General features: G+C 36.1%; 1 protein-coding gene across 3 annotated transcripts in view; it reads right to left on the bottom strand.

Moving 5' to 3' along the window:
- The window catches only part of Focad (focadhesin), a 296,580-nt gene that overhangs the window by 249,530 nt on the left and 34,310 nt on the right, over positions 1–12,740 (bottom strand). For all 3 annotated transcript variants that reach the window (XM_046467321.2, XM_058586381.1, XM_058586382.1), the window contains exon 5: positions 2,002–2,106. In XM_046467321.2, coding sequence (XP_046323277.1) covers positions 2,002–2,106 — 105 coding nt within the window. The remainder of the gene's footprint in view (positions 1–2,001; positions 2,107–12,740) is intronic.

Here is a 12,740-nt window from a genome sequence, read left to right as displayed (position 1 = left end):
ATCTGCAGTTCAACAAGATCCCCATAGATAAGTATGCACATTAAAAAACAGCTGACCGCCATCTTGTACTGAATGAATCAGAGTCACCAGGGATCCTTTAAAAAATACTGGGCCTCCCAGCAAAGATTCTGATTCAGTTGGTAGGGGACATTTGATTGCTTCCATTTTTTTAAGAACATCCAGGTGGTTCTAATGAACAGGACTGTTGAGAACCAAAGGATAAAATGCCCTACTGAGTGGGAGTATGGAGTAACTGTTAATGGGGGAGGAATTTCTTTAAGGGATGATTAAAATGTTCTAAAATTGATTATGGTGATAGTTGTATAATTCTCTGACTATACAAAAACCCACTGAAGTGTATACTTTAAATGGGTCAGTTGTATGGTATGTGGATTGTATTTCAATGAAACTGTTACACAAACATTAAACTAAGAAACTTAATAACTTGTCTATTTAAATAAATAAATAATCCTCAATGAACAACAATGAAATGGAATTATTTTCTACCCTGTCTCTCCAGAAATATTAAGATCTTGTCATCTCTTCAGGATCATAGTCAAGGCAATAGAAAAAGAAGAAACCTAAAACTAAAAACTTGCATTACAAAGAACACTACTATGGAAGAAGAAAAAGAGGAAGAGGAAGAAAAGGAGGAGAAGGAAGAAGAAGAAAAAATAAAGACAAGTGAAGGAAGGAAGGAGGAAGAGAAGAAAGGAAGAAAATCATATTTGTCAATTTGGAAAATTGTACCCTATACATCACAAATTTCTACAGTATTTTCAAATAAGTAATTTTCCTTTGCTCCCCCTATTTAAAAATAAATCAGTGAATTCAGTGTACCCTATTCTTCCAAGTTTTCTGTATGTTTGAAGACACTCAAAAACATGCTAAGAAAAAAATATACAAAATGTGAAACTGACTTTATTTTTTAAAAGCCTTAAGAAACTCTCAATAATATACTTATTAAAAAAAGATAATAAGCAGCACTAAAACTATAGGAAACAGCATGATAATAAAGGAGATACTGTTTTCTCATTATCAAAAGGAAAGCACTATAAATACAGGTAAGGAATATGTACCATGCTACGTTGGAGACTAGCTTCTAACACCTGTGGTAGTAAATTCTCAAAACTACAGGTGCAATAAGATGAAGCCAATGATGGCTCATGAGGACCTAATTTATTCTCCCTATTGGATCACCATAGCCCATGTGAGCCATCTCTCCCTGCCCTATAAGCCAGTGCCTTGCTTATGGTCCCGTATTCTCAATCCTTTACAGGCACAGTCTAGATGCATAACTAAACAGAGTTCCTAGGGCACATAAACTGGTTATGTGCATCTCTAGGCCCTGTGCAAACTGAGAGCCCTTCTCTTAAGAAACAGCTTTCTGACAGGTAAAATCATCATTCAGATGAGTATGATGCCCTCCTTGTCCATAACTCCCTTATAAAAATTCAATGCATTTTACTAATTTATTGCTGTATTTTATTTTTTAAAGAAAATTCTACTTTATTACACTCTTAGATGACAAAGAAAAGGTAAACCAATGCTCCTAATTACTCACCTTGACCTCAGTAATAATACTTGCAAACCATAGTGTCCCATTACTTTTTATAGTGAGGAAGCTCACCATCCCGCCTAACCCAAACTCTTCCTGCTTTAAGAATATCTGCTCCATGACCTCTTCAATTTTCATAGTAATAGGGAGCTAATTACAATTTCTAAAGCAAAAAAGAATGACCTGAATTTTGGGTAACAGATTTAACTTCCAAGAAAGCAACTCTGAAAGCCACATTGGTGATACCCAGCTGTTGTCACCTCCATCTCATTCCTCTGAGTTTTTGAAACACTAGCTTCTGAGAATGAAGACCCACAATCACTGTGCATACATCCTGCTGAATTAAATAACTAACTCTTAATGGGTTGTCATGTCACAATCCATAACTCAGTTAACAATTCACTTTTGGTTTTCTTTTTAGAAAGAGAGAAGAAAAGGCTTACCTAATAGTATATATATCCTGAATGTTCTTCTCCCCACCTTGTCCTTCCTTTAAAGCTTGCATTTGTAATAATTTCATAATGGATTTTATTAGACCATGTGTATTCCTGTAAGAAACATAATAACATGTTAAATATTATAAAGTGCATATGCTAAACAGATGCTTTATCCTGCTTGTGTAAGTGTGTGTGTGTTTTGTTGGTACTGGGGTTTGAATTCAGGGCCTTACACATGCTAGGCAAGTGTTCCATCACTGAGCTATACCCCAGTCCAATCCTACCATTATTAAGTAACTGAATATTTGCCACCCACATTGAACAGTAGCCACCACAGGCATCCAGCTCATTCTGCAGCACAGCAAAGACCTATCCAACACATTTAAGGGAGGAGACAAGTAGCCAAAGAATTCAACCACCTAACTAGCAATCATCCCCTACACTCTCTTGGGGAAAAACCAATGAGGAAAAAGACAAACATTACCTCCACATAATTTCAGAAGTGTCCACATCAGTTACTCATGACAAATTATCAAGTCTTTCATTTATAAATATTAGCAGACCATGAAAAGTAACCAGTCATATGAAATGGATCAACCACCCAAAAAAGTAGGCTAGGGAACCAGAGTAAATAACTCCCATTAAAAGAGAATTAATGAAAGGGAGAATAACACTGATTTTTTTTCCTTATTTTCTGTTAGTGGTTGAAGGAGAATATATCAAAAAGAAAAAATAGCCCGCTCTTTTTAAATGCAGATCTCCCTTGGGAAGTAGAAAGAAATCATACAAATATATATTAAAAAAGAAGAGTATGTGTTTTTAAAAAAAAATAACTATTTTTTTATTATGGTTGTTAATAGTTGTCCAGCATCTACTGTAAACTAAGCACTTTCTTTAGTCCTTAAATGTATTATTATGTCAACTTACTATTTAGAGTGGAGTAGTATGCAAATCGTTATTAACTTTCTTTGGGCATTAGGACAAGAATTTGACTTAATTAGATATTATTTAGGGCATTTATGTGAGATATCACTGAATGAATTTTTTATGGCATTTAAAGTTTTCCAACTGGCAAAAGGTTTAACCACATAGAAGATCTGCACTGTCTAATAGAGTATACCAGCTAGCCACACATGACTACTAAGCATCAATAATATGGCTAATTCAAATTGAGATGTGCAATAAGTATAAAATACATGCTGGATTTGCCAGGCTCAATTGCACATGCCTGTAATCTCAGATACTGGGAAGGATAAAGCAGAAGAATCACCAGTTCAAGAGCAATCTGGACAATTTAACAAGACCCTGTCTCAAAATAAAACTTAAAAAAAAAAAAAGGACTGGGGATATAACTCAGTGGTAAAGCACATTCTTAGCATGTGCTAGACCCTAAATTCTATCTCTAATACTTGGGAAAATTTATGCTATATTTAAAAGACTTAAAACAGAAAAGTATGTAAAATATCATGTATAATTTTTATGTTGATTACATGCTGAAATAAAGTTTGATATGTTGTGTTATGTAAAATGCATTAAAAATTAACATCATCTGTCTCTTTACTTTTTTAATGTGGCTACAAGAAAATTTTCAATTACATATGTGGCTTGCATTTGTGGCTCATGTTATGTTTCCATTCTACAGCACTGCTGAGTATGTCCATATGGTTTAGTTCCTAAGTGGATTCTTTGGGGAATGTTGAGGTTTCCTTGCAGTTGAAGCATTTTCCACAATGGTATGTTTTCTCTTTCATATGGATCCCCTTATGACCATGCAGTGTAGGCTCCTGAATTAATCATTTGTGACAGTGTCACACATGTATGTTTCTCTCCTGTATGCATCCTTTGGTGAAAAGAGATCTCAACACTGAATGAAGCCTTTCCCTTAAAGATTCTCTCTTGTTCATGATCTCAAAGATTAGCTTTGCCCACATCCCCTACCTTAGTGTTTTCAATTCCATGTTACTTTGATCAAAATGGCCACTAAATTATGCATAATTTTTATGTTGGTTACGTAAAACAGGAGCCACATTCAAATAGTCACAGTTAATATGGTTCGATAAAAATTAAAGAAGAGATCTTTTAAAAACTAGAATGAACTGTGACTGTCTTAGGAAGGTTGGGAGATACATGGCCCTGTTTTCTTCCTTTGGAACTGCTGAGATGCTTCTGAGTACCTTCTCAACTAAAACTCTTAAGTTTCTAGTCTCTTCCTATTCTGAAGCTGAGGAAGAAGATATCTCAACATTCACATCCTTCTCTGCAATTCTTTATATCCATTCACTTTTACAGAATCAGAATCTTTCTGTAGCTAAGGATCCTGGACTGTAAGGAATTATATCAAATTCCTCACTTCCTGTGAGGAATTATATCAAATTCTTCATAATTCTTCACAACACTTTCCTTTACAAAGACCTGGTGATCCTTTGACGTGGAAATGATAACTGCTCTATCACCAGTTTATTAAGAAGCTGTCCCTAGGTGTGAATGTCTGGCCTTAGGCACTGATAGCAGAGCTCATAGTCTCCTCAGAGCCTCAAAGGGACCCAACTCCTCCAAATATATAAATTTTCTAAAGCTCCTCACCAGTTCTCAGGATTGCATCTTGCCCTTTGAAATTCAGTATCTCAGGATAATACAAGTCTTAGGTCTCTGACCCAGGCCTGTGCCCAGATATTATAAGATACCATGAAATCTCAGACCTGTAGCTATATTGAGCAGACAAATTCTCATTATTACTGAGTGAGTGAACTGTTCTAAAAATCCAGTATTGACTTGAGACTTATCCAGGGGGGTCTATTTGGTTTTCCCTGGTGACAGAGTCACTACATGTCCAGAAGCCTTCCTGTCTTCTAGTCTTCAATGTGTACACAACTGGAAAGCAGGTCTAACATCTGATTTAATCTAAAATGACTCCTTGTACAGCTGGAAGAAGTTCAGGCCTCACCTAATAACCTCACAAGGCTACTCCTTGGGCATAATGATTAGTTAAATTTTAGATGATCTGTGTTGATTAGATTTCTGATTGAATTCCTTCCAAGAATATGGATTCATTAAATCTTTTTTGCAAACTTTTTTTACTTAGGTTAGTTTTCTTTAACTAAGATTTGCCATAGAACTGAAGTTTTAGAAAGGACAGATAATAGACCTATGATTTTTAAAGAGTTTGGATCCCCCACTCTTTTCTCAAAGCAGTAGAATCCAAGCAAAACGCAAATACATCTCATTTGCATTTAATTCCAAGGAATTCAGAGGAGCAACTAGGGCTGATAAATAAACACCAGCTTTTTAATCTTTATGTTAGATCTCCTTTGTTCTCATTATTTAAATATTTCAAGTGGGTTGAGAGGGATGGTTTCAGACTGATTTATATTTAAACTCTTGCTTTAACTCTAATAAACTAGGGAAATTGGGCTACTTAATACCAAGGAATCTGAACATTCCCATCTGTAAAATCCAAAATCATGATAATAAACTCACCTTTCATGCTTTATTATTAGATAAGTATATCAGTAAAGTACCTGTTTATTTTCCAAAATATTGTGGTAATATAATGTTTAGATTATATCACAAAGATTATAACCTTTCCCTCTTTACCAGTGAGGCTGTGGAAGCCCAGTTTTCAGAGCTAATAAAAGCTGAAGACCTGAATCTGCCTGAAACTAACTTCAAACCACCTTAACTTCTAAAACTCCCTAGTATTTTCTCTCTCTCCCCACAAAACCCACTTTCTGGTTTGCAAGAATTTTGTTACTCTATATGTGAAGTCTGCCATTGCAAAATTTAAAATTTTTATTGAATTCTATATGATTGTAGTAATAGGATATTATAGTTTGAATAATGGTAAAAATCAAAATTAGAAGGAAACGTAACTAGTAAAGAAGCAAAAATCAAAAAGAATTTTTTTTTTTACTGGACTTTAGTCTTCAAACTGAAAAGGCTACCAGTAGTACTAGGCAAGATTTCTGGGAAAATATATATATATATTTATTACTAATATTTTTCAAATCCAGAGATAAAAAGAATAGTCTATGAATGCTTAGATTTTCTAAGAAACAAAATCTATAAAATAGATACAATCAGAATAAAATGTCTAATTTGGTATCAGCTTTTTTTCTCTCTGTTTTCTTTTCTTTTGAGATAGGGTCTTGGTCTCAAACTCCTGGGCTCAAGTGATCCTCCCACCTCAACCTCCTGAGCAACTGGGACCATAGGCAGGTGCCACCACACCCAGCTATTATTAGAATTCTCATGTACAAACCTGAATGGAGCAAAAAACAAAAAAGAATAAGTGTAATGTATGAGGACAAAAAAATATTTTAAGACATAACACTCTAAATTTTTTTCTTAAAGTTCACCAGTTAAAAGGGCTGGGGGGATAGCTCAGTGTTAGAGCACGTACCTAGCATTTTTGAAGCACTGTATATGATCACCATCATAGGGGGGGAAAAAAGATAATGTATGGTAATTGCACAAACCTTATAAATATACTAAAAACCAGTCAATTATACACTTTAGAATGTTTATTTTAAAAGTGAATCATATCTGTTTTTTAACATATTCATAAGAAATAATTGAGGGAATAAAAAGACACAAACTACAAGGAACTTTGGTCTTTGAAGAGAAAAAGATAGATAGAGTCTAAGATGAAATATTTGTAACAAATGACAAAAGGTTCATATCCACAAAACAAGAAAAGCAACAAAATAGACAAGTCATAGAATAGAAAAATAAGCAGAGAATATAGATATGAAAATAACAAAAAATAAGATTCATCATATCCAGTGTTGATGAGTGAATGGGGAAATAAGCATTTTCGTGTTGTGTGAGGTTGTTTCAGTCTTTATGGAGAGCAATTTCACATCATCTATAAAAATTTTAAATGACTCTATCCTTTCCCTCATAAATTCTGCTTCTAGAACCAATCCTACAGTTAAACACATCAAAAGAAGATATCACACTACATTTTTTATCTTGAAAAATGAAAGAGAGCTGGTTTTAGTGGCTCATGCCTATAATCCTAGCAACTCTGGAGGCTGAGGCAGGAGGAATGCAAGTTCGGGGCCAGCCAGGGCTACTTAAGGAGACCCCGCCTCAAAATACAAAGATAAAAAGTGATGGAGATGTAGATCAGTGGTAAAGCACCCCTGGGTTCAATCCCCAGTACCACACATAGACACACACATACACACACACACACAAAGACAGAATACATATTTACCAGTAAGGAAATGGTTAAAATATAAAACATCTGATTATAGAACACTCCAAACCTGTTAATAAGGATACAAACAGATGGATAAATAGTGACATGGAAAGCTTTCCATTGCATATTAAGTGGAGACGCAAGCTTTAGGACAAATTTTAAACACCTGGTGTATGTGCGTAGAAATGCTTTTAAAAATGGGATTCCAATTTCACTAAAATTAGTTATTCCCTAACTCTATGTACCTGGACCTAGGTTCAGACACCCTAGCTTTCTTTATGTCTTAGAGGAAACCAAGGCCAGGACTTGGGAGAACCTCTCACATTCCATAATATTGCTAAGGCTTTCCAGACCTGCCATTTCCTACTTTTCATCAGGATCAAATAAAAAGTGAATTTTTAAAAATAAAATAAGATGATACAAAGAAATTTTACCACTTACTACTTTCACAATCTAGAAATGCCACTGTCTGTATTTTCAAAAAAGTATGAACAACTTTATTGGTTTAAAAAAGGAAAAGGGAGTGAGGGTGTAGCTCAGTGGTAGAGCACATGCCCAGCATGCATGGGGCTGTGGGCTCCACCTCCTAGCACCACAAATAAAAAGGGCTGGGGGGAATTTATAATCTCAACTGATGAAGGACTTCTGAACACAAATAGAAGATTATACCTGATCTCCTGACTAGATAGTATGAGCAAAATTTAAATAAACAATAAAATAACCAGTGTCTTATTTAGAAGCTATCTTCAGCCACAGTTTAGCAAAGACACAAAGCATGTTGTTTAATTTGAGAAAGTAGGCTTCCAAAGAACATTTTTAGGAACTGGAATTAGCCTTCAGACAAGCAGGCTGTATGAGTTTGAGGTACACAGAACAGTTAATTAACAAATCAGAGACAAGACTTTAATCAGGACAAAAAAAAAGCTGATTAGATATTATGCCTGACTTATTCATAGCATAATGTGTTCAGGGGATATCATTAACATAACAAGCACATCCTGCTATTCCCACTTCAGCATCTGAATTCCACCTCATAGTCAACATGTCCAAAACTGAACTTCTGTTCTCCCCATACACCTGGTCGTCTATGTTCCCTATCTACTTATAGAGAAATCAAACCAGAAATAAGGTGTCTCCTTTGACAGATCCCTCACAGGCATCTTTATAGTCAATCCATCTCAAACGTTTCACCCACTAAAAACCTCACAAAGCTATCTATATCTCTAGTGGACGCAGACATCAACTCTCACCTGAACATCAGCAACAGCCACCTAAGCTCATCTCCCTGATCTACTCTATCTGCCTACCCCAAAGCTAACACTTTCAATTGTATCTTCATGCTGCAGCCAGATTGCTTTTTTTGGAACCACTGATACCCACTAGATAAAATACTTCAATAGATTTCCTCTGCACCCCAGATAAAGACCCAAATCCTCAATCACCCATCACAGCCTGCATTGTCTGGCCCCCACCGTTTTCCCAGCCTCATCTCAAACCACTCTCCAGTTGCTCTAAGCATTCTTTTAGGCTTCCTAGTAGCCATCTTTCCTTCCACAACAGGGAGTCGACACATACCATTTCCTGCACCTGAAATGTTTTGCACTCTTGTGTTTGCCTTGATAACGCGTACACATTCCTTGATCTCATCTTAGGCATTAGTTCCTTGGGAAAGCCTTCCTTAATAACTTAAGTCAATGCCCTCTAATTAAGGCACTTCCAGCGCACTGTATGTGGTCTGAATGTAGTGTCATATGCATAGTTTCATAAACGTATTTGAACATGTAAAACTATGTGCTTGTCATAGTCCCCTCTACAGCAGAAACACCACGAGTGTAACAATGATGCCTGCTCAACTCACATGACATCACAGCACTGAACACAGGAAAACAAGGGAAAAAATAAACTTGTGGGCTGAGGTTGTAGCTCAGTGGTAGAGCGTTTGCCTAGCACATGTGAGGCAACAAGTTAGATCCACATAAAAATAAATAAAATGAAGGTTTTGTGTTCATCTACAACTAAAAAATATATATATTTAAAAAGAAAGAAAGAAACTCACTAAATGTGTTCATGGCTCACATGGATGCATATATCTAAGGTATTGTCTTGCTCATCTCCAGGGAGGATCTCTCAAGGTAATTTCTAGTTTTGGAATGACATAATTTTACACATGCACATTGAAATTAGAGTATCTGATATATTTAATTTTCAAAATTCATTGCTTGGTTTTTTACTAAATAAACCAGTACAGATAGTATTACTGGTTGTGGCTACACAGGGCCATTCATTTAAAAATCATACATTTAGCCAATGAAGGAATTATAAGTGAAGGAATTGCAATGACGGAAAATAATATTAATATAATGCATTTACATCATCAAGCAATGAAACAACCCTATTGGGGCAAGGAAGTGGCAGTTTTTTTTGTTGGAGTTTTGTTTGTTTTTCTCATTTAATACATGGACTTAATAATACTAAAACCTACTTTGATTCCTAATAGAAGAAAGAGAATATTTAGATGATATACAGAATTTTAACTGCTCTGTTGAAAACTGATAACCATATAGATAAATCTAAGTCCTAAGAGAGTTTCAGAAATATTACATGGCCCCTGTAACTTGATATAAGAGCACGAACCACCTTTGGAAAGATGCTATTTTCTTTCCCTCCCTTCTACCTTAACTCATTTATTATGTATGAAGATCACTGAATAATAATAGAATTTTTGAGATTTATTTAACCCTGCCTGAAGATGTTCCTAAAGAGCATATCCAAAAAAACAGCCATAAAAAAATAGAGGGAAATAAGGAAAGAAAAACAAATGAGAGTAATAGAATGTCACCATTTGAAACTCCTAACCCAAGGAATTAATGGACCTAGTCACTGAGTTTCAACGGCTACTAACGTCATCAAAAAGGAAAATAATCAGATATTATTTGTCTTTTAACAGAAGAACACAATACCACTGATGAAGAAGTCTCTCCTCACCAGGCTGTCCTGAAGAATCAATGAGGAATTTCAGGTGAAGTTCTAAAGCACAAGGAATGCACACAGCTAATACTCAAGGAAGGCTAGTTTCCTCCCTTAACCACCCCTCCCACTAGCAACCAATGCAGTGGTTGTTTCCACTATTATTCCTGTTTGGAAATATCATTTACACTTTTTAAAAAACATCTGGACCAAGAAGAGGAGGAAATAAAACATGCAATATCCCACCATCCCAGTGTCATCTTTGACACCAACTCTCTTCTCAACCTCTTCTCCCTCTATCCCTATCACAGCAACACAGATGTGATCTCAGCCACTTATGCTTAAGCATGATTGTTTCAAAGCTAGATCTAAACTGGACGAGCAGCACCTATTTCCAAGGTCATGGCTCTCCTTCAAGTTCAATCCCAATGCAAAAGGTTCCTCAGAAATAGCATTCAGGTCTCCTCTCTCTTTGGGGAATTAATGTTCCTTCTCAACTCATTTGCTTACTGTATATGTGCACACAATGAAGACACAGCCAGTAGAGAGTTAGTTACCTTGTATTCTCCAAAGGATACTTCTAAGTCCTAACCCCCCATTCCTGTGAATGTGACTTTATTTTGAAATAGTATCTTTGCTGATATAATTATACCTATAATCCCAGAGGCTTGGGAGGCTAAGCCAGGAGGATCATGAGTTCAAAGCCAGACTCAGCAAAAGCAAAGCACTACGCAACTTAGTGAGACTCTGTCTCTAAATAAAAAACAAAATAGGTCTGGGGATGTGGCTCAGTGGTCAAGTGCCCCTGAGTTCAAGCCCTGGTACCCAAAAAAAAAAAAAAAAAAAACAGATTTCAAGATGAGGTCTCCTTGAGTGAGTCTTAAATCCAATAATAGGTATCCTTACAAGAGAGAAAGAAAAAAAAAATAACAGAATATTTGAGAAAAAGAGATACACAAAGATATCGCCCATAAAAGTTCAGAGGCAGAAAATGTAGTTATGCATCCACAAGCCAAAGGATGCCAGGGCTTGTCAGCAGCCACCAGACTAGAAGAAAGGCATAGAACAGATTCTCCCAGAGCTTTCAGAAAGAACCAATCCTACTGAGACCTTTGTTGTAGTCTTCTGGCATCCAGAATCATAAAAGAATAAATTTCTGCTGTTTTAAGCCACCATGTTTTAAGTTCATGGTCATTTGTTACAGCAGCTCAAGAAAACTGATACACAGCCCCTGGCAGAGCTGACTGATCCAACTTTGGGCCCTGCTCTTGGAAATCCGTAATTGAGGCCAAGAAATCCAATTCTCAGTCTGGCTATCTTTCATACATAAGAAATGATAAACCCAGGATCAAGTGGTGCCCTATGAACTAGGAAGCACAGAAAGTCAGTTTTCAGAAAGTGACCAGAATGAAATACACAGCCTACATCCAATTTTTTTCTGAAGTCCAGGGACATTCCTAATTTTGGATCCTATGGCACCCCCTACGCTTCATTTAAAAAAAAAGAAAAAAAGAAAATCGCCCTTTTATGCTCAACGTTCAAGTGAATGTCTTTAACTGGTAGTCCAAAGGCTCCTAACATATTCAGGAACCTGATGCCAAAAGCTCTTCAGTAAAGATCAGCTGGAACAAGTCCCTCCTTGGACAGGTGCCAAGAAAAACTAAATTTACTCAAGAACTCTTTAAGAGAGAGTGAAGGAGACTTCAGGACTAAGCCACAATTGTAGTAGCAAGAGAAAATGCAAATAGGGACCTTAATTTTCACGGGGCATAAGAGCCAAGACCTAGTGGGCATGTTGGCACATGCCTGTAATCTCAGCTACTTGGGAGGCTGAAATTGAAAAATTGCAAGTTCGAGGCCAGCATGGACAACTTAGTGAGACTCTTTTTCAAAATAAAAATAAAAAATAAAAATAGCTGGGGGCTGGGATTATGGCTCAGTGGTAGAGCGCTTGCCGAGCATGCATGAGGCACTGGGTTGGATCCCCAGCACCACATTAAAAAAAGAAAAGAAAAGAAACTAAATAAAGGTGTTGTGTTCATCTACAACTAAAAATATATATTATTTAAAAAAAAAGCTGGGTTGTAGCTCAGTGGAACAGTGGGTTCAATCCATAATACCACAAAAAAAGAAAAAAAAAAAAGGTGCCAACCCCTAGATTTTACAATGAGGGAATATGGATCAATAATAATATTAAAGATTCCAAAACATATAGAACAAACAGGCTTTTTTGTGACAAGCTATAAAAACTATACTAATTAAAACCACTCTTGCAAATTGCTTTTCACTAGGCAAAATGGCATGATCACTATTGTGCATATGAATAACATGTATCAGCTTTCTTTTGTTGTGGTTCACTTGATTACAGCACTAAATACTGCTCATGTATGCTTGGTCTTCTTTGAAAAAGACTGTGAATAATGTTTGCTTCTTTGCTTCCAAAATATATCAAATATGAGGCACAAAGTACCCACATTTGAACAGGGATAGAATAAAAAGGGCTTAGGTTAAAGAGAACAAGAGCATCTTAAAAAAGGGATCATCTCTATGTATCATGGAAACAAATGGTACAAAT

Source organism: Marmota monax, unplaced genomic scaffold, assembly GCF_021218885.2.
Source record: "Marmota monax isolate L192 unplaced genomic scaffold, Marmota_monax_Labrador192_F-V1.1 WCK01_AAM20220418_F8-fsc00033, whole genome shotgun sequence".
NCBI classification, from domain to species: Eukaryota; Metazoa; Chordata; class Mammalia; order Rodentia; family Sciuridae; genus Marmota; species Marmota monax.
Note: the sequence above shows the minus strand (reverse complement) of the source record. Positions and strands in the feature narration are given on the sequence as shown.